This window comes from Sus scrofa, chromosome 3 (assembly GCF_054392235.1).
Source record: "Sus scrofa isolate SSC_HxYL_T2T_F1_AM1 chromosome 3, Sscrofa_HxYL_maternal_Yorkshire_Landrace_v2.0, whole genome shotgun sequence".
NCBI lineage: Eukaryota > Metazoa > Chordata > Mammalia > Artiodactyla > Suidae > Sus > Sus scrofa.
Window position 1 is genome coordinate 52,800,767 of NC_139385.1, and position 20,583 is coordinate 52,821,349.

General features: G+C 52.7%; 1 protein-coding gene across 2 annotated transcripts in view; it reads right to left on the bottom strand.

Moving 5' to 3' along the window:
• Positions 1-630: 630 nt before the first annotated feature.
• Positions 631-20,583, bottom strand: part of BICD2 (BICD cargo adaptor 2) — a 63,518-nt gene continuing 43,565 nt past the window's right edge. Inside the window, exons 2-8 of one of the 2 annotated variants that reach the window (XM_021088133.2) lie at positions 20,347-20,559; positions 10,671-10,823; positions 8,377-8,811; positions 6,757-7,764; positions 6,359-6,510; positions 4,629-4,839; positions 631-2,750 (exon numbers count right to left, since the gene is read on the bottom strand). In XM_021088133.2, the coding sequence (XP_020943792.1) occupies positions 2,745-2,750; positions 4,629-4,839; positions 6,359-6,510; positions 6,757-7,764; positions 8,377-8,811; positions 10,671-10,823; positions 20,347-20,559 (2,178 nt within the window). In that variant the 3' untranslated portion in view covers positions 631-2,744. Of the gene's footprint in view, positions 2,751-4,389; positions 4,840-6,358; positions 6,511-6,756; positions 7,765-8,376; positions 8,812-10,670; positions 10,824-20,346; positions 20,560-20,583 lie in introns of those variants that run through there. The other variant, XM_021088132.2, reaches the window with a different exon arrangement.

The window sequence follows — 20,583 nt, forward strand, 5'->3', positions numbered from 1 at the left end:
GGGGAGACTCTAGGTGGAGGGAGGAGTCCTGAGGAGATAACAGGGCAGAAGGACCTTGACCTCAGACAGCTTCCCTGAGGGAAGCCCTGAGATTTGGGTGAAATGACTCCGACCTGACTGGCGGGTGGCAATGTCCTTGAAATCACTCTGACCTGACGGCGGGTGGCAGTGTCCCTGAGACTTCCTGTTCCCTCAGACAGGATCTGTCTCCAATGACCACACAAGCAATCACTGGGCCGGGCTCATTGTGCTTTAACACATTCTTGCAGATGGTTTTGTGTCAACAAACAAGTCATCCCTGCTGCCTGCATCCATTCATTCCTGGGTTCAGACAGCAAAGGATCCCACGTTATCCAAATCTCTTTGCTTCCTGGTCAGGGAAGGGTGGAGGCAATGTGCTCTCACTGCCACGCTGCTGGTCCGCCCACCACAGGAGGCACCCCCTACCTGCCCTTTGCCTCCCCCTACCCCCACCCGCCCTTCCACCCCCCACCACTAAGACGGCCCCCCCCAGGTTGCTTCTAGTTCCCACCACCAGGGTTAATGACAGGCTGGAATTACAGTGTGTTGCTGGACCCACAGTTATCTGGAGCAGGGGGTCAGGGCAGCCACAGAGAACAAGTCTTGTGCTTTGTCTTTTTATTATTCTTTATTTACCGGTCCTACCAACATGACCCTTTACCCAGGCCCACCATTCCTATGTGCACTGGCTTTTATAGACATTTGCACCATATGTCTGTGTCCCAAGTTGTGCCTGATTTCTTCTTTCTAATCCTTTTTCCATGCTGTGCCTCATTTTTTCAGAATCTGAAGGCATTTTTGTTTGTTTGGGTCTGTGTAAAGGTTCCTTGGCAGGAGGACATGCATATGATCTTAAAATAAAGACAACATTCTGACACTAAGGTAATGCACAGAAAAAAATACAGTACTCAGACGTCATTGCAAATAAATACCCCATACAGATGAAGTTTTCGTAAATGTAACATTATTCCTTATGAATCAACACTGTAAGATAAGGTAAAAATAGGGGTCCTTACAACTAGGAATAAGAAATGCTATTCCAGGAAACAGAATCTTTTATTTTTGCTACTTATATTATTATAATTTGTCCTGCATTTTAGAGGAGGGAGGACACTTTTTCTTCTTCCTCCGAGAGTACCAATTTGACCATTCGCACAACCTCACTCAGCAAATCAGGATGGGACGTAGACCTGGTTTGCTAAGGAGCTTTAGAGAGTTCTGTTTCCTGAAATTAACAGTGATTAGTTACACCGAGCAAGAGGATACAGGAAGTCTCTTTCTCACATTTGCAAAGAATACTATGGCTAGCCCTCATCCCACTGCATGAGGCCGGCAGTGCCGGCTCCCCTGCCACTTGCCCCCCTCTTCACAAACATGGTGTGTGGTGTTCAGCTTGTTCAGCTTGTCCCATAAAGTCCATTTGGTTCCCAAAGCACACTCAAGGTTTGTATTCACTTTCATTTTCTGAGCCCCTGAATTTGCAAGGATCTGCACAGTAAAGAATCACTGACTAACAGAATTTTGCACAATTGCTGTTTTCTTTCCCTCAATGAAGATGCCCAGGTTCAGCTTTGAAGGTGTGTGCCTGTTCACACCGATTGGTCCACACTGGCCTTCAACTTTCCCAACTAGCTCTTCACTGTCTGTTTTAGAGAATAAACTATGCTGGGACACCTCCCTTAACTGATGAAGGCACTACTGGCAATGATTACTAACAAAAAGGTGTTGAAATAGAACACCCTAAAAATCGACGACTGTAGAATTTTCTAAGTGTACCACAATTTGGCACAACAACCAGAGTAACAAAACAATTCCAATTTGGAATTTCACTGGTACAGTTGTATAAAATTCTGTTAGTCATGCTTCACAATGTCCTAAAACCCAGAAAATTCTGGAATTTGTAGGTAATACTACTCATTCAATAATTTATCCTTTTTGTTTTCAAGTGCCTTTTACTGTTTAACCAGAGCAAAGGTCAAGTTTTCTTCTTGTTACATTGAACTATTCCTAAGAATAATAATAATACAATATGAAAAACCCCAGAATCGCAATACCCTGGATTTCTTAATGAACATGGCATTTAAAATCTGTAATTTCAAACATGAACCACAATGCCGTGGAATCTAAAAGGCTGCTGAACCACAGCGTGGATGCACTTAGCCTGGCTCCTCGCTGGGCTGAAGCCTTCATCTAAACAGTCTGGAGCTACACGCTAGGAGGACACGTCTGTGCCACGTGCTGATGTGAGATCAACACACCGTTGGGAGCTAAGTTGGAGCACTACGGGACCACAAGACAGAGTACGGCATCAGAGACCATCTCTATGTCAGGGATTAAGGAAGCAAATATAATATCAAAATATCAAAAGTGCACAGGTTGATCGGATAAAAAAGGAGTATCTGTAAGAGGGATACCCCAGTGGTGAGTTCCTAGAGGGTTCCTAAGCAAGCCTGGTGGTCGCTGTCCAAGCAGGTTCTTCAGCCCATGTACAAAGGCCTTTCCAAGCAGCAGCTGGCGGCATTCTCAACATTAAAGCTTTTATTTTCCTCTGCCATTAAAAACTCGGGGAATGCTATTTTGAAAAGAACTGCAGTGGTATCTCCAAAAATGTTTCTAAGTGGACTTTTAGGCTGCCCTTCCTTCCTCTGTGTGGGCCCACGAGAGAGGAGGGGAGGGGGCTGCAATGTGACAGGGCCAGCGGCCGAGTCCTCCCAGCAGCTACTCTACAGCTGAAAATGGGAGAAAACAAGACAGTGTTAGAATCGGTCGCCCGTCAGACAACTAAAGCTCTCACCAAGCTGTGAGGGCCAGAGTGTGTTAGTTGGCAGCAGAGAAGACCTGCGTGTGTTAGAGGGGCCGCCGGCCCTGAGTGCCTCATGAAGACCCTTGACAAGTATGGAAAGCAGCTGCAGGTCAGGCTTGGCAAGGAGGCAAAAGCAGTGTGCCAGTGTGCAGGGCCAGCATGGAAGTCGTACGTGCGGAGGGGAGATGGCCTGACACCATCTCAAGTGGGAGGGGAATCCAAGACCTGATGTCCCATCTGCAAAGCAGCATGGAGCAGGGGACAGGCCTACAGAAGGGCATAGGCGGTCCATCCTGCCTATTTTCACTCCAGCCATTGGCCAAACCCAAGATGGTCTGGGCAGCACCTGGAGTCTGGTAGGAAGGGACTGACACTGGGGAACTAAGGGGAAGAGTGGAATGGGGACAGATAGCTGCATCAGAGGGAATGCAAACCCCCCTCCAAGCCCGAGAGAGGAGGCAAGGAGCAATTCAGGGAGACTGCAGCCTCATGGCTGGTGCCCCCATGGATGACAAGGAGAGAAACATGGAGAGAAGTTCTGCTGCTAAAGCTCTGGTGTGGGTGCCCCTCTGAGAATGGGGCAATCCTAAGGCTGCCTTTCCTGCCTATCCCCACCCCTGGAACTGCACAGACTATCAAGAACCATATTCCTCCGACTATGAATCCCAGAACCAGCCCTGGGCCCACGCAAGGCTCCTTTCCCACATCAGGCTGGGCTTCAGCTCCACCTGTGAGATCCAGCCCTTTGTTTTGCCCTGACCCACTAGCAACTCGAGCTCAGGCTGGGAGCCCTCAGATCCCTGTTTCTTACAGGCTAACGCTTTCTGGGAGGAAGGCCTAATAATAGGCAGAGGGTGAAAGAACCCAGCTGAGGGCCAGGGACACCCTAAGTACAAGAGGATGGGCTTCCCATGAGAGAGGTCTGGCCAGCGGCTAGGAAGTTTTTCTCATTGAAAAAACCCAGGTCTCTGGCCTGCCTATTTGTCACCTTGTAGGCCACTAGACAAGCGTACAGATCTTAGAAAGAGAAGCTGAGGCTGCTGAGCCCTGGTCTCGGGGTGCGGTTACCTGTGCCTTGTGAGCACGATGACTGCCACCCAGCGCATGTGTGTGCCTGAGCTAGAGGGTGTGGGGCTCAGGGCTGCTCTTTCTCTGAATCTGGGGGAAGAAATTCTGTAATTCTGTCTCAAATGTGACTTGCATCGAGATGCTGCACAAACTAAAAAGCAATTCTCTCCATTATCTGTGCCAAGCACAGAGTGTTCTCCAAGGCTGCATCTGGGATCCAGGATGGAAACTCTAACACTGGTGTCGAGGTGCCAGGGCAGTACAGCTGCATTAGACACATGCGGGGGAACATGCAGGTTTCAATGCAGGATCTGCCCCTCTCAGTGAGAGTCAATGGCACCTGGGCCCTGGTAAGCCAGGTTTTTTGCAAGGACATGTGGCTCCAACCCTCCCCCCTGACCACCCCGCCCACCACCAAGAGAGCAGCTGCTGTGAAGGGTGGTCTCGAGGGGTGAGAAACAGACACAAAGCTTGCAGTGTCCAGATGGAGCAGCAGGCTGCCTAGGCCAAATTCTTCCCCTGTGCATAAGTCAGTTAAGACCAGCCTAGCACCACGGTCCTGCTGCTGCCAGGTTAGTTGAGGTGAAGCGGAGAGGTGACGTGCGGCAGGTTAGCTGCAGCGTGTGACCTCATGGCCCTAATCGCAGTAAATGTTATACTTCTCGCCGCAGAGCACCTGGGCAGCAAGCCCAGCACCCTCAGCCCTGTCACTTGCACAGGCACAGGTGTGACTTACGCTCGGGGTGCCAGGCTTGGCCTTGGAGTTGGCCTTGGCACGGCCTCGCCGGGTCTGCTCATGGTCCAGCTCAAGCAGCTCTAGCCGCTGGGTCAGTGCCAGCTTTTGCTGGATGGCCATGCGCAGCAGAGAGTTGAGTGTCTTCTTCTCGTCCTCGGCGGCTGCCAATTGCCGCTGCATCTCATCCAACTGTGTAATGTACTCATCACACCTGTAGGAGGTGATAGCACAGCTGAGAGACCTGGGAGAGCCAGCAAAGCATGTGACCATGGCCCCCATGCTGAGGGTGGGGGATCTCAATGGGGTTCACCCGCTCATTGGTCTGGAAGCGAAGAGGAAGTGCCCCTCCAAGGTTCAGTTTTCTCTTGGGGGCTCTTGGAAGCCAGTTTTCACTAAAGGAGGTGATGGCTGCCCTCCAAGGCCTCCAGGTGGCACAGGGGAAGGAGACTGGAGTGAGATGTCACCTGGCTCTCAGGATATGGGGATAAATACAATGGCAGAACTTGGCTTGTTCTCAGAACAAGGTGCTTAGTAAGTCTGAGACAAACGGCCCATCAGAGCCTGGGAAAAGCACATGTGGATGCCATAAACAACCTCACTTTGGCATCTGCTGAACTGTACCACGTACCCCCAACCTGGGTAAGGAGCTGGGAGACAAACGCCTTTTTCTGGGTCTGTCCCTGAGGGAGGGAAGGAGTGGAGCCTGGGTGGAAGGGGTGGTGGACACACCCATCCCACACCCCTCCCCACCAAGGTCAAGGGCCATTTAGCAAGTTTTAACCCTTGTCCAGAGGTCTGCCATCTCAGCTCCATCTGAGAAGTCAAGCCTTTAAATAAGACAAGTTGAAACTGACAGAACACTGTAAGCCAATTATAATGGAAAAAATAAAAACCATTAAAAAAGGAACAAATTAATAAATGAAAAATAAATAAATAAGTAAATAATGAAACAAGTTGAGGAAGTAGGGCTGGACACACTATGTATGAGGAACCAAGACCTTACCCTACCACTTTGCCCACAAGGAGAGAAAGCTTCCAGAAAGGCCTGAACGTTTCTTCCTCTTTGCCCCTCTCCTCCCACATCACTGAAATGCAAGGAGTGCCCAGCACCTGGACACTAAGCCAGGAAGGCCTTGAACTCAGTTCCAAGCCTGTTTAAACAAGAGCCTCAGCCTCCCAGCCCTTGAGGACACACCAGGACTACCCAGGGGACACTCCCCTGGTGCCCACTTGACAGTGGCCAGCAGATGGCGCCATGCCCTTCCAAGTAGGGAGTTACCAAGACTGGCCCCAAAGCAGCCTCCAGCTCTGCACCTCCCCAAGCTTCCTGGCCACAGAACTGGCCTAAAGAGAGACACTGCCTGCCTCCCCTGCAAACTCCAACTGGTGGGGTCAGGGGGAGCAGTGGGAACCCACCACTACCAGGAGGGGAGTCTTTCTTCTAAATCTACAAACTTCCACCAAGCTCTGGGGGGCAAACTCCTCATGTGCCAGTTACTGGCCCCAAACCCAGCTCACGTAACTTGCCCACTTGCCTGTTTCCCATCAAAGCTCATGCCTCAAGCCTGGCCACTAGGGACTTGCCTGCTTAGTCTTTTGTGTTTCCAACTTTCTCATCGTACATGTAGAGACAAAACTGGGGCCCTAGCTTTTCACGAATAGCAGAAATGGAATTTCCCACAGGGCCATGCTCCTGGGCTGCGGAGCAGGGACAAAACAGTAAGTGTTACCTGGTGGCAAACATGGCACGCAGCGAGGAGAAGGTGGCTGCATCTTCCTTGAGGGCCTTGAGCTCATTGCGCAGCTTCATCATGGTCTCGGTCACCATGGCCTTCTCATTCTCATACTTGCTCTTCAGGTTGGCAAGGGCCACCTCTGCTGTCTAAAGGTCAGAGAAGCAACAAATAGGCAGGTGAGAGGCGTGAGAAGGGTCTGCTGCCTCTGCCTCAGTGGGTGCCACAGACCGAGGCCCCGACCAGCCCTGGGCCCTCCAAGGCACCAGCCCCTCCACACAGCACTGAGGGGAGGTTTTCCTTCAGTAGCAGGACAGGAATGGGATGGGAAGCCAGGGAGGTGAGGAATCACCCTCCCACCTGCCCACGTGCTGGACCCCCAGCGCCATGCACACCTGCTTATTGGCCTTGAGCACGGTGCGCAGTGTGGTGATCTGCTCCCGCTTGGTGCTGAGCAGCGACTTTAGCTTCAGGATCTCTTCCATGAGCGCCTCGCGGTCCTTGTCTGCAGCTGGGCCCAGCTCCTGCGAGGCCAGGCGCTGGCGCGACAGCTCTGTGGTGCGATCCACGGCTGCCTGCAGGTGCCTGATCTGGTCACGGATGATGGCGATCAGGTTGTAGATGTTCATGGGCTCCCGGCGTGGGTCACTCAGGGGTGAGGGCAGTGAGGAGCCAGGTGAGGGGCTGCTGTCCCTGGCCTTAGCCTCTGTGGCTGGTGGCCCCTTGGGTAGGACAGGTGAGTGGCGCCCACGGGCCTCAGGGCTGCAGCTGCCAGCACCAGCTGGACCCTCACGGTAGTAGTCCAGCACCACCCGGGTGGGTGTCTCATTGTTGCACATGCACACATGGTGGTAGAGGTTGGCCAGCTCCTCGCTGAAGGTCACCAGCTCATCCTGGGCCACGCTCAGGCTGCCCTGCGTCTCGCCTGCGACGTCACTCATCTTCTTCAGCTCCGTCTGCAGCCGGGCCAGGAGCTCGTGGTCCTGGCGGCTGGCCTTCTCCAACAGGCAGAGCTTCTCGGTGAGGGCCTGGCTCTCGGCCTCATGCCGGCCCTTCTCCTCTTCATACTGTGCCTCGCTGGCCTCATGTGTACTACGCAGGGCCTTCAGCTGCTCCCGGAGCTCACCCGCCTCTGCCAGGGCCACACGGTACTTGCAGGCCAGGATCTCGGGTCCATTGATGTCAACCTCATAGTAGTCGCCATCCTCATGGCTGTCTCGTTCCTTCTCGCTGTCCAGGGCTGTCCGCCGCTCCTTGGTGGCCTGCAGGCGCCGCAGAGCACTCAGGTTCTCTGTAAGGCGGCTCACCTCCTCATGCTGCTCTGACAGGGCCCCTCGCACCTGCTCCAGCTGCTTCTGTGTGTCCTGCAGTGTGGCCAGCAGGCCCACCTTCTCCCGCTCCATCTGCAAAGGCACAGAAAGGGCCCATCAACAGCCCATAGGGGTCCCTGCTCCCAGAGGATCTCTGGATGGTCCCAGCAGTGACCCCACCCATGCCAAAACCATCACCCTGTTGGCCTGTGGAGTTGTCACATGTTGGGCTATGATGCCTCTTCCTCCTGCCCAGATGCTTGCAGGGCTGAGCCCCTCCTCAGAGACACACAGCGAACCAAGGGGCTGTGGTACAGACCCTAGGAACTGTCAACTGGGGTGGGAAAACCTGATGTGACATGTCTACAGGACACAGCAAAGGAAACTATACCTGGGCACCTCAAAGGGTCATCAGAAAACCTCTGGTGGTACCCAAACTTCAATCTTGTATCCAGAAACCTCCTAATTACCTTCCACCCATAATGCTGCAGTTCCACTTAAAGTTAATAACGCAGAATTTAAAGTAATATAAGTAAAAGAAGGTGCATAACATTGACAAAGTATCAGGCAAGTGCTGTCCCAGTGGTCGGCAGGCAGGTCTGGCCACACCATGGGGGACCAGATGGCAGTGGGGATGGTACACTTGTACCCAGGGCTCTGACGAGACCTGGGTGGGTGGGATCCTGGCGCCACCCACCCACTCACCTGCATTAGCTGCTGCTTCAGCTTCTGGATCTCAGAGATGTTGAGCTCGCTGAGGAGGTCAGAAACCAAGCTGGAGGAGGGCGGGACAAGGCCGTCCTTGGTGGGCGTGGAGGTCTTGTTGTCCAGCGGCAGCTTGGCCAGGCCACCATGCTCGAAGCCGTTGGCCAGGGCCTCAGCATCATCACTGAGCTTGAGGCCGTCCAGGGAGACGTGCAGGTGGCTGGTGTACAGGGAGTCGTTGATGCTCATGTAGTGCGACAGCTCCTTGCGCAGGTTATTCTTCTGCTCCCGCTCTGTCTTCAGTGTCTCCAGCGTCTCCTCCAGCTGCCGTTCGGAGATCTCCTTGAGCCGGATGGCATCCTCCAGCTGGCTGTTGAGGTATTCGGTCTCTTCCTCCAGACGCTTGATCTCATGCTTGAGGCCCTCGAACTCCACCTGTGAAGAGAGGGCCACCCTCTCCTAAGCACAAGGGATAGGAAGAAGCACCAGCGTGCTGACTGCACAGCTGGGAGGAGGTTCAGCCCACGCCTGGGACACATGTGCATATGTGTGAGCAGCGGAAAAGCATGGGACCTGCTCAGCACCACAGATGCTGTGGAAATGAGAACACTTCCCTCGCTGTCAACTTGTTAGATGACTTAAAATGTTATCAAGTGTACACTGATTTTTCCCCCTTTTGTTAACACCAAAGCTCTTATCTCTGCAAGTCTGTGAGAGCACTATTTTTGGCCACGCCCAAGTCCCCAGGCCAAGGATCAAACAAACCCACACCACAACAGTGACTTGAATTGCTGCAGTGACAAATGCCAGATCCTTAATCCACTGCACCACTAGAGAACTCCAAGTGTATACTGATTTTAAATTCTATAAACTACTTAATTAATACTAAAAGTTGATTAAATATATTAAGATACATAAAATATGTATCTAGATGTGCACTACAACCACAACTAATCATATTTCAAAACGAAGGAACTAAAGCTCCCACTGAAGTAGGATGTGCCTTGGCTGCACATAGAACCCATCCTGGGAGAGGCCCACTCAGGAACGCAAGAGGCAGACGGAAGCCACAGTTGCACCTGCTGAAACTATATTTGCAGGTGGACAAAGAAAGAGCAGATAGAAACTGATGCTTGATGTGGGGGATCAGGGTCTATAGGCAATGTTGAACAAATTTATAATCCTATAATATCTGTGCAAGAAACATGAAGCAAACCCCTTAGAGGCAGGACTGAGAGGGTCTCTGTTGATCAAAGCCTGGGGCAGGGGAACACCAGGGAGGGGCCAGACTCCACCACGTGCCACCAGGGCCTGTGTGTGACTGCACATGAGCATAGCATCAGAGGGCCAGCTGTGAGGCCAGAGGCAAAGCTCCTGTGCCTATGTTCCTGGGAGGAGATCCACTCCCTGCTGGGTGTCACAGGCACAGAAGCTCTGCTCAGCATAAACACACGGGCCCACACTTCCCCGCGCAGGACTGAAACACCCAGGTCCTTGATGTTTGAGGTTCCGGGGATAAAGGTCCCCCAAGTCTGCACCTTGTAGGGCTGTGGTTCTTGAAGAAGTAGGTGGCAGGGGCTGGCCTTGAGAGGCTTGAGTGCCCAGAACCACCTGGGTGTCCTATCACAGGCAGAGGTGACCCTCCTGTCCTGTCTCAGATGGGGGTGATCCTTCTGTCCCCATCCTGTCACAAGTGGGTAGATGTGACCTTCTTGTCCTACTCCTGTCCCTGGTGGAAGTGATCCTACTTGTCTCGTTGCTGGGGTTATCCAAGGGCATGAGGTGACAACACGGGCATCTCCACACTGCTCCTCAAGGCCCACCTGGCTTCACCCCAAGACCCAGGACCACATGAGGGACCAACAAAGGGGGCTGGCAAACCTGAGACAGTGGGAGGAGTGAGTGCACTGACAGCTCTAGGGTCCCACAGGACACAGGGACATCTGTGGCCTCCATGGGCACTCAAGAGGTGACAAAGCTGGACACCCAGCCTCTGGGGGTCTTTGGTGTCACCTCTTTATCACTTCCATTCCCCCCCATTTTTGCTGGCTGGGACATCTTGGCCAGGCCAACTGCCAGCCAAGAATGTAGCCAGAGACCTTGTTTTTCTGGTTGTGGAGGGGCTAGGCCCTGCTGCCACACACCGGGTCTGCAGTGGCATGTGGCCCTTGGCTGGATTGTGTGGGAGGAGGGAGGGAACATCTTCTGACATGGAGACAGACAAGTGAGGGTCAGGCCAGGGCTGCGGCCCAGAGCCAACCCACCTGGCCCACCCACCTGGCCCAAACACTCACCTGGTTCTGCCTGAGCACAGACACCTGCTTTTGCAGGCTGATGTTCTCCTCCTCCAACTCCGAGTAGTCCTGTAGCAGGCGGGCCTCCCGGAACTTGTACTCCTTTATGTCATCCCGAAGGCGGCCCCGCTGAATCTCCACGTTCTGGTTGATCTGCCAAGAGGAAGGCAGGTATGAGTAGCCTGCCCTAGCTGGTCTCCCCTGCCCTGGGGTAGAGGGCGCTCAGTGCAGCCAGGCCCACCGTGGTGGCCACATGGCCAGGACTTGGAATACCAGGCCTGCACCAGTGTCCGATGTGGCCACCTGACAGGGAGCATGGAGGTGAGCAGTGCAGGGTCACAGCCTCCTCTGACCCTTGGTTTCTTCACCTTTGAAATGGGGTCAAAAGTAGTTTTTTCCTCACATGCTGCTGGTAGTACGTACGGTGGTGCACTGCTGTGGCAAAAATCTGCAGCTACTCGACAATTCAGCATAGAGTTAACATCTGACCCAGCAATGTCCCTTCCGGGCAGGCACCGCAGAGAAACGAAAACACATGTCCACACAAAAACTTGTGCACAAATGTCCAGACGCTATCCACAATGGCATAAGTAGAAACAACCCAAGTGTCCACCAGCTGGTGATATAAAAACAGTATGTGGTACATTTATACAACTGGATGTTATTTAGTTATAATGACAAATGCTGTAACATGAATGAAGCTTGAAAAAAATATTATGATCAAAAGAAAAGGTGTCAGTGATCATGTATTATGATTCCACTTTTACAAAACATCCAGAGTAGGCAAATTCATAGAGATAGAAAGCAGATCAGTGGTTGCTGGGGGAAGGGGAAAAATGGGATGGAGAATGATTGTTCATGGAGATTCTTTTTGGAGTGATGAATTATTCCAAAATTGATTTGGGAGTGGGATGGGGTTAGCAAATGTAAACTATTATATTTAGAATGGATAAGCAATGAGGTCCTGCAGTACAACACAGGGAACTATATCCAATCACTTATGATTGGATATAGAACAGGATGGAAGATAAGTGAGGAAAAGAATTTGTGTGTGTGTACATGACCAGGTCACTTTGCTGTACAGCAGAAATGGACAGAACACTGTAAATCGACTATACTTTAAAAAAATTTTTTTAAAGTTACATTTCTTGCCTATCTGAGTAAACTGCGATTCATACTTCATTAGCATTGTAATGCTAATAAAATGTTTGTATATTCGACAGTTAAAAAAAATAAAAAATAAAATTAATTTGGGATAGTGCATAAATCAATAAATATACTAAAACCACTTTAAGTGGGCAAGTGGAAAGGATATGAACTATCTCAATAAAGCTGTTAAAAAAAAAAAGTTGCCTTGAAGATTCAAGTATCACACATGGAGAAAAGTGAGCGCAGACCTGCATTTACTGTGCAATCAAGACCAGCTGCTACTATGCGTCAGGTGCTGGGACTGGGTCCCTTGGCCGACCTTCTGAGCCATCCTGTACATTGTAGGGTGTGCAGCAGCAACCTGAGCCCTGCCCGCTGGATGCGCCCCCTCCCCTGCTGTGACAACTGAAACTATCTCCAGACATAGCCACTGTCCCCTGGAGGCAGAATTGCTCCCTAGACAAACTCTTCATCTCTTCCCACATCCCTGTTCCCATTGCTCCAAGCAGCCTCTTCCACATACCTGCAAAGATCTAATGCCCCAGGCCCAATGCCATCCTCCACCCCACCCCACCCCGCCCCAGGGCTAGAAGTACTGTCACCCACTTGACCCTAACAGCTAGCTGTGTCCTCCTCTCCCAGCACACTGGCCTCTCTGCTGGTGCTGAGGTTTCTGGGAATCACATCCACGCACATGTTTTGTCGACAAGACGCCCAGATTCCATAGAAGTACACACACACACAACAGCATGTCGGGGGGGAGAGGGGGGTGAAATGAACTAGGAACAGAAAGGAAAAAAAAGTACCAGAAAGGGGGAGAGTAATTGTATTACCTGTATCAAGTGCTCATGACAAAGCTCACTACCAAATTCTCCCCTCATAAGTGACCCAAGAAGGGACCGAACAGCTGATATCAGAAAAAACAGACACAAAGTTACCGAATGGAGAAATCCACGGCCCACTCAGAAAGCAAAACTAAAACCGCTGGGCCAAGTAAACAAAATAACACAGCGTGAGTGGCAACGTGGGGGAAACATACTTACTTGCCTCCATTCACCTGGGAGGCAGTTGGAAATGCCCAACACAGTTCTACATACATTTTGACTCTGGCCATTTCCCTTGTTTACCACCCGAATGACTGTGATGATTAATTTTAGTGTCAACTTGTCTAAACCTCGGCAGCCTGGTTTTTGGTGAAACGCCAGTCTAGATGTCGCCACGCAAGTATCTTTTAGATGAGGCTGACATTTAAATTAGCAGACCCTTTTGAGTAAAGCAGATCATCTTTTTTGGTGGGGCCTTAGCCAAACAGCTGAAGTAAAAAAAAAAAAAAAAAAAAAAGACAGCCTTCAGAATCCAGCTGTGACATCAATTCTTTCCTGGGTCTCCAGTAAGCAGGCACAACCCAGAGATTTTGTACCTGCCAGCCCTGACAACTGAGTAAGCCCGCCCCTCTTCTCTTTGTGAGCGCGCGCGCGCACACACACACACACCTTATGTCTGCTTCTCTGCAGAGCCCTCACTAACACAATGACTGACGTAAGAATCATGCTTGGGAGTTCCCATCGTGGCGCAGTGGTTAACGAATCCGACTAGGAACCATAAGGTTGCGGGTTCAGTCCCTGCCCCTGCTCAGTGGGTTAACGATCCGGCGTTGCCGTGAGCTGTGGTGTGTGAGCTGTGGTGTAGGTCGCAGATGCGGCTCGGATCCCGCATTGCTCTGGCTCTGGCATAGGCCAGTGGCTATAGCTCCGATTCGACCCCTAGCCTGGGAACCTCCATATGCCGAGGGAGCGGTCCAAAGAAATAGCAAAAAGACCAAAAAAAAAAAAAAAAAAAAAAAATCATGCTTGCAGCATCTGCTTTGCTAAGGCAAGCTGGGTGCTCCCCACCAACTGTGGCTCAGCCCACTCTGGCCTGATGTGCCCGCTGGGACCATGTGGCCATAGAACATGGCAGGTGAGTCAGTGGGACAGAAGCGGGAGTGGGAGCTATTGGTCATGAGCAATGTAAATGGGCTTCATTTAAAACTTAACTCTCGTCAATAAAACATGGTCCTGGAGTGGACAGAAAGAGGATGGGGGAGGTAAGACCATGGGTCAGCTTGAGTGCCCAGGCTGAAGCCCTCTGCAGCCTAGAACCTATTTGCCCAGGCTGCACGAGGAACCTCTGCCAAGCTGGACCCTTACACAGTCTTCCTGCCCAGGAGTCATCTTTGTCCTGTGTCCTCATGTGATTCACATACCATAAAGCTCACCCACTGAAAGTGTACAATTCAGTGATTACAGTTTATTCAGAGTTGTGTACCATTATCCATTCCGGAACATTTTCATCACCAGTGAAAAAGAAACCACGCACCATTGAACAACCACCAATCTGCTTTCAGTCTGTGGATTTGCCTTTTCTAGACATCCACAGAAATGGATCTCTCTGCCAGGGCTCTCTGTCTCCATACTGGCACTGTGCTTGGTGCTCTACTACCCCGAAGGGCATCACTGATTCCTTCACTACTGAGTGCCGACTGGTCTGGCTGCTGCTCTGGGTCTGTCTTGTCCATGGAGGCTCCCTCAAGTTGCCCACACATGATACACACATTGCCGGCTGGTGCCAGTTGCCCCTGAGGGAGGCCCCAAGAGCGTGGGAAAGGATGCTGTACTGAAGTCAGGCCTGGGCTGCAGAGGAGCCAGCACCCCATGTCCCGGAAGTCCCACCATGGCACAGCCAGAGCTAAGGCACAGGGAGGGAGCACTGTCCTGCAGAGGAGCTCTAGAGCTGGTGTGCACTTTCCCTCAGAGGAAGGGCACGAGGCTGGGCTAGGAGGCCACAGCCCAAGCCCCAGGGAAGACCAGGGTGGAGGGGGAGGCGATGCCCCAGCCCTGTTAGAGCTGTGAGGCCTGAAGAGGGGAAAGGTGATGATGACACAGGCAGAGACTAGACCAAAGTGGACACACAAAAAGGAACAGAAGGTTGCCACCAAATACCTGAAAATGTGGAAGTGGCTGTGGAGGTGGAGATGGCCAGAGCCTGGAAGAGTTTTGGGAGGAGGACAAGAAAAGGCTGGAAAAGAAATGCAATTGTTTCAGATGATGCTGGTGAGGCTCAGAGAAGAGTGAAGAGAGACTTTCCCACTGGAGAGGAGGATGGACTTGGGAGAAAATCTCTTTCTGAAGTAACAACTTAAGAGGTTTTTTTTGTGGTGGTGGCAGTGGCTTTGTTTTGGACATCTTTTTCCTGGCAATTGTGGGGGGTTTTGGTGTCCACATAAAGTGGACCACATACCACAAAAAGGAAGGAAGGAAGCAAGCAAGGAAGGAAGGAAGGAGGGAAGAGGGGAAGGAAGGAAAAAAGATGCATCATGAAAAAATACTGGGAGTGTTAGAAATGCTCCCAGTGAGGCCTTAGGAGTGAATCAAGAATGGTGGCAAGGCTGTCCTTGCTGTAAAGTGGCAGAAAACCTGGCTGAGCAGTGTTCCAGTATGGGTGGAAACCGGAACTAGGAAAATGAACCTGGATGATTAGCTAAGGAGATTTTTAAGCAGTGTTAATGGTACAGCCTGGTTTCTCCTTGGTGTTTATAGCAAAATTTAAGAGGAGAAAGAGAAACTGAGGAAAGAACTGGTAAGCAAAAAAGAACCAGAACTCGAAGACTTAGAAAATGCCTGGTGTGTCCTTTCTGCAAAAGATGAGAAAGCCTTTTTCTGGAGAGAGTTCAAAGGTATGGCTTGCATCCCAGTCAATCCATTGGCTGGGAGGCCTGCAGGCTCCCTGCTTCCTGGGTTCCAGAAGTCAGAGCAGGGAGCTCCCGAAGACTGTGCTCGGACCTGGAAACATGGGGCTTCATACTCGCTGGCACCTGCAGCCCCCTTATTCCGTCCACTTTCTCCCTTGTGGAATGAGAGTCTCTCCCCTGACAGTCCTGACACTGTATTTTGGAAGCAGGTAATTCACACAGAGAAACTCCATTCCAGGATGGACCATCCCTAAAGTCTCAGCCTTTCCTGACTTAGAGAATTTAGATGTGAATTGGGACTTAGAGGTGACGCTGGAATGGGCTAAGACGTTTGGGGGTGTTAGGAAGGGGTGAATATATTGCACGTGGGAAGGATATGGATTTTGAAGGCCACAGATAGGAGGATATTATGAGTTTTATCTGTTCCCCCAAAACATATGCTGAAATGCTAAGCCCTGGAACCTGTGAATGAGACTTTATTTGGAAACAGGGCCATTGCAGGTATAACCAAGTTAAACTGAGGTAACAAGGGATTCAGGTGGGCCCTAAGCCAAGGGCTGGTGTCCTTAGAAGAGGGAGAATAGGAGATACAGACACCCAGGGAGAAGGCCATGGGAAGACAGAGGCAAAGACTGGAACACAAGGATGCCAGAGGCTGCCAGGAGCTGGCAGAGGCACAGGACAGACTCTCCTATAAAGCCTCTAGAAGAAACCATCCCTGCTGACACCTTGGTTTTGGGCTTCTGATCTTCTAAACTGTGAGAGAATAAATTTCTGTTGTCTTAAGCCCCTAGTTTGTGGTAATATGTTACAGCAGCTGCAGGAATTGAACACAGGTTTTGGTGTTGCCCCACTGAATGCTGGGGTCAGATAAGCAGGGAGCCCAGAGCACCGGTAGAGAGGTGAATGAGAGGACAGTCACAGTGGGGGAAAGGGAGGTGATGGAGGAGCCTGCAGCACTGTCAACATCACACCAAGCGCCCCCCCACCCCATAGGGACGGTGCTGTGGCTGCCCCCACCTGAAAGCTGCCAAGGGATGTGTCCCAGTCTTGATGCCTCCTGCCCTTGTACAGTGGCCTCAGCGACAGGGCACGTATGTTCTTGGGGAGCCACCAACTGTCTTTACTGCAAGTGTGCTGTCACTCAGACAGACCCACAGCTGTGAAGATGGCTCAAGCAGGTTCAGGGCTGAGGGACCTGGTGTGGAAGGCCAAGGGATTCAGCCCTCGCCCTCGTGTGATGCACACAGTGAGGGACTGTGAGGTGCCTGGGAAGGTGAATGCCCTGGAGTGATCCCCATACTCTGGCCCGCCTCTCAGGGCCTTGTCACCGCTCTGAGGATGTTGAGGATGATAACTGCCAAGGAAGCTGCAGCCTCTGTGCATCCATCCAGAGCACCAGCCCACCCTACTGCAGGCCACATGGGCTGGCCCCACTAACTGGCTTCACCAGTCTTCCTGCCTTCAGTCAGATGGGAGGCACTCCCACAACAATTAGCTCTGCTCTCTTGTCTAGTCTCTCCCTGCTTAAACGCTACTAGAGCCTATGGACTCCCACTGTTCTCGGTGTGCTGTGGCTGTGAGCTCCTTGCCTGCCCAGGCCCCAGGTCCCCCACCTCCAGCTGCCTGGTGCAGAGCCTCCTCAATGTCCCTGAATACACCTGCGGGTGCATGCTCACCCCTCTGCCAGAAATGCCCTGCCACTCTTCCCTCCTTCCTTGCCAAGTCACACTGCTTGGTGTGCTGGAGGTGCTCGAACAGGCAGGGTTGGATCTGACATGGCCACCTGGTGGGGTGGAAGCTCTAAAAGCCACCAGGTCCCCACAGTCTGCACATCCAGAGTAACAGACCGGAAGGCTCTCCAGGCTGTGGTATGAGAAACTCAGCCAGCTTCTCCCACAGCCTGGGCAGACTACAGTTTCCCAACCCACAACAGGAATAGTCTCCTGTCATGAGCACTGGGGCTGATGAAGAATGCATGGGGCCCCTGCAGGTCTGCAGGGAGGGCTTGTGGGCAGGGCAACCTTCACCTGGCACACAGCCAACTACCAAGGGCTCAGCTCAAATAAGCTCCCACAGGCCACCATGGGGTCTGCTCACCCCAAGGTGAGCACCTCCCCCCAGGTGAGCCTGAGAGGAGCAGCCCTAATGATGCACAGTGACAGGGAACACCAGCGGCCTAGCCTCAGCAGGCCACAGGGTAGACAGAAAAGGTGGGCATGTGAGGTCTCATTTCAGCTCCCCCTGTAGATCCTCCCTCACTGACTCCCCTCTCTCCTGGGGGCTGAAGAAAGCTGAGTCAAACCCTGCTCCCTGGGAGGAATCAGCACTTCCTTGTGGGGTCCATTCCCACTGGACCCAATGGGCACCCCCAGCTCCTCCTCCCCTGGGGGGTTCCCCTGACCTCCCTCCGACCCTTGCTGTTTCCTCCACCCACCTAGGGCCCCTCCTCTTGCCTCTGGGCTGTCAGCCCATGTGACAGTCCTCCCCACCTCCTGGCTCTGGGGCCAGGTGTCCTCCTGTCCCAGCCTGTTCACCCCACGCTGCAGAGCCCACCTGGAGCCTGGTGCTGCTGCTCCTGACCCAACACTTCAGCTTGTCACCAAACACCTGGCTTTCTTTCAGAAGCTCCTGGTGGCCCAGATGTGACCATAGCAGGAAACAAACTTTTCCTGGCTCAGAGCCAGGATACGGGAGCTAATGGTAAGACTTCTGCTGGGACATCTCTGTCACTCACTCCTAGGCCTGTGCAGAGCCTGACAGGTACAGAGTCCCCCAGGACAGCAAGACCAGGGTCCACTGGGACAGGCAGATTTCCTAGGGCCACTGGGCAGATGATGCTGACACCCCTCAACTCACAGTCCCGCTTCTCAAGGCAGTCCTCAACCACCTCCTCCTCCCAAGGCAAATCCACGGAAGGCCCTGGCTTTTACAAAGGACCTGACTCTGCCTTCAGCCAGCCGTGGCCTCACTCAGCTCCTTGGGTCTCTGCTTTTCCATCTGTGAAATGGGGCCCAAGGCCATGTCCCAGGACAATGGCTGGCCTGGCCTGTCCACAGACACTGCGGAGGTCAGGACCCAGTGAACTCAGGCATGCGGCCAAACCTTCTGCACCTTGGTTTTCCCACCTGATGAGAGAAGTAACTGGATGCCCACAGGGTCACCAAGGGGACAAGTTACAGGGTACCTGGAACTGTCACAAATGCTGAGCATGTTTCATCATGTTTCATCTCATGATGGAGGCCACAAGTTCCTCCGGGAGAGGTGGCCACGGAGAGGGAGGGGATGAACCCCTAAAAGGGTTATCACAAGGCAGAAGGATGGGGGTCGGGGTGGAGGTCAGAGGGCACAGCACATGGACGGCAGCAGGACCAGGCATCCACAGGAAGATGCCCTCCTGGGGAAGGGGCACCTCTTGTGGCAACTGTACAAAGCCAAGGCAGGTATAGGCTTGTGCTTATCCAGGACAGTGCTCGGTGTTGTGTCCTCATGATTCAGGCTTCTTCACCATGTCCAAGCCTTGGCCTGAGCCTCTTGCAAGATGTGGGATGGCCATGGAGGAGCTGAACCCAGCAACTTGGGCAGAAGTGGCAGGGCCAGGACTAGCAGAAGAGTGACTTGAGTGGAACAGGAGCAGAGTACAGACAGAGCCAGCAAAGGTGGGGACACTGACCAGGGCTCTAGTCCGAGAAGGCAGTGATGGAGAACCTTCACCCCAACCTGGCATGGTTCCACACAGCCTGCCCTACAGTGACCTGGGGAACACAGGCGGGGCCCCAGGAGAAAGACGCAGTGCTGAGCACATAAGGGGTGGGGGGGAGTGGCAGGCTTCTTCCTGAAGCACTAACAGGAACAGCAGGAACCCTGGCCTCACTAGACCTGTTCTTTAATAGCAGCATGTGGGACTGGCTGAGCTCATTTCCTGAAGCTGGGAGTCAGCAAGTCCCCCGCCACTCTCCTAACAGGCACCTCTTCTGGAAGAGGGAAGTGGTGGAACGAGTCTGGGCTGCACAGAGTACCCGCAGTGTCTCTTCTTGGAAAAGGTGCTTATTAGCCGGCAATGAGGCTAGTCTCCCCCTTGCGTGGTCAAACCTACAGCTCTGAGCACATCCCCCCACCCCCCGCCTCAACAAGAATGCTCTCGTGGGAGGAAATGAGATCATGCCCTCCGCTGGGATCCAAACCAAGTTCCCCTCAGACCCACAAGCCTTAACAACCTCTGATCCTAAACCAGGGTGGGTGACTGCTGCCAGCCCCCAGGCTCTGCCCCAAGCCTTGTCAGTGTCCCCTCCTAGCCCTGTGGGACCCTGACCGTCACACACCCTCACAGTGCCAACCTCAGAGCTGACCACCATTCAGACCCATCTGCCTTTCTGGTCACCTGCCTCTGCCCCGCTAGGTGAACAGAGGCTAGAGTGTCTCCTGACAGCTGAGAACAAGGTTTCCTGCCCTTCCTGATGAGAACCTCGTGGCTTTGATGACCAGGGACCTCAAGGCCATGGCCAAGGCTACAGCTCATGAAGACTTCTGGTTATGCCTGCTCCCCTGTTGCTGTCCCGCCCCATTTTGGGAACGGTGGCCCAGTCTCCCACCCTCTCAGAGGGCCCTGGCTGCCTGCCCTCCCCTCTGCACCTGCCCAGGCCTCTTGTGGCCAGACTCCCTCAGAGGCCAAGCTGATCCTAGGCACTGTCAGTGGCCCCTTCTGACTTTGTTGTCATGAGCTGGCAGGTGAACACCAATTCTGTTGTTCACATGAGGAACCCAACTGGTTTTCCCACCCACAGTTCCACTGGTTACCTCCTTCAGCTCCTGGGCCACTGAGGCCAGACGCTCGTTCTCTGACTGTGTGTTGGCAAGCACGTTGCGCAGCTGCTTCAGCTCCGTCTGCAGCTCCAGCACCTTGCGCACATAATACTGCTCCTTGGAAGCTGACTCCTGGATCAGACTCTCCTCCCGGCTCTCGCCATCCGCAGCCACCTTCTTATGGTTCGTGTGGGCCTGTCCAAATGCCTGCAGCAGATGAGATGCTCTTCA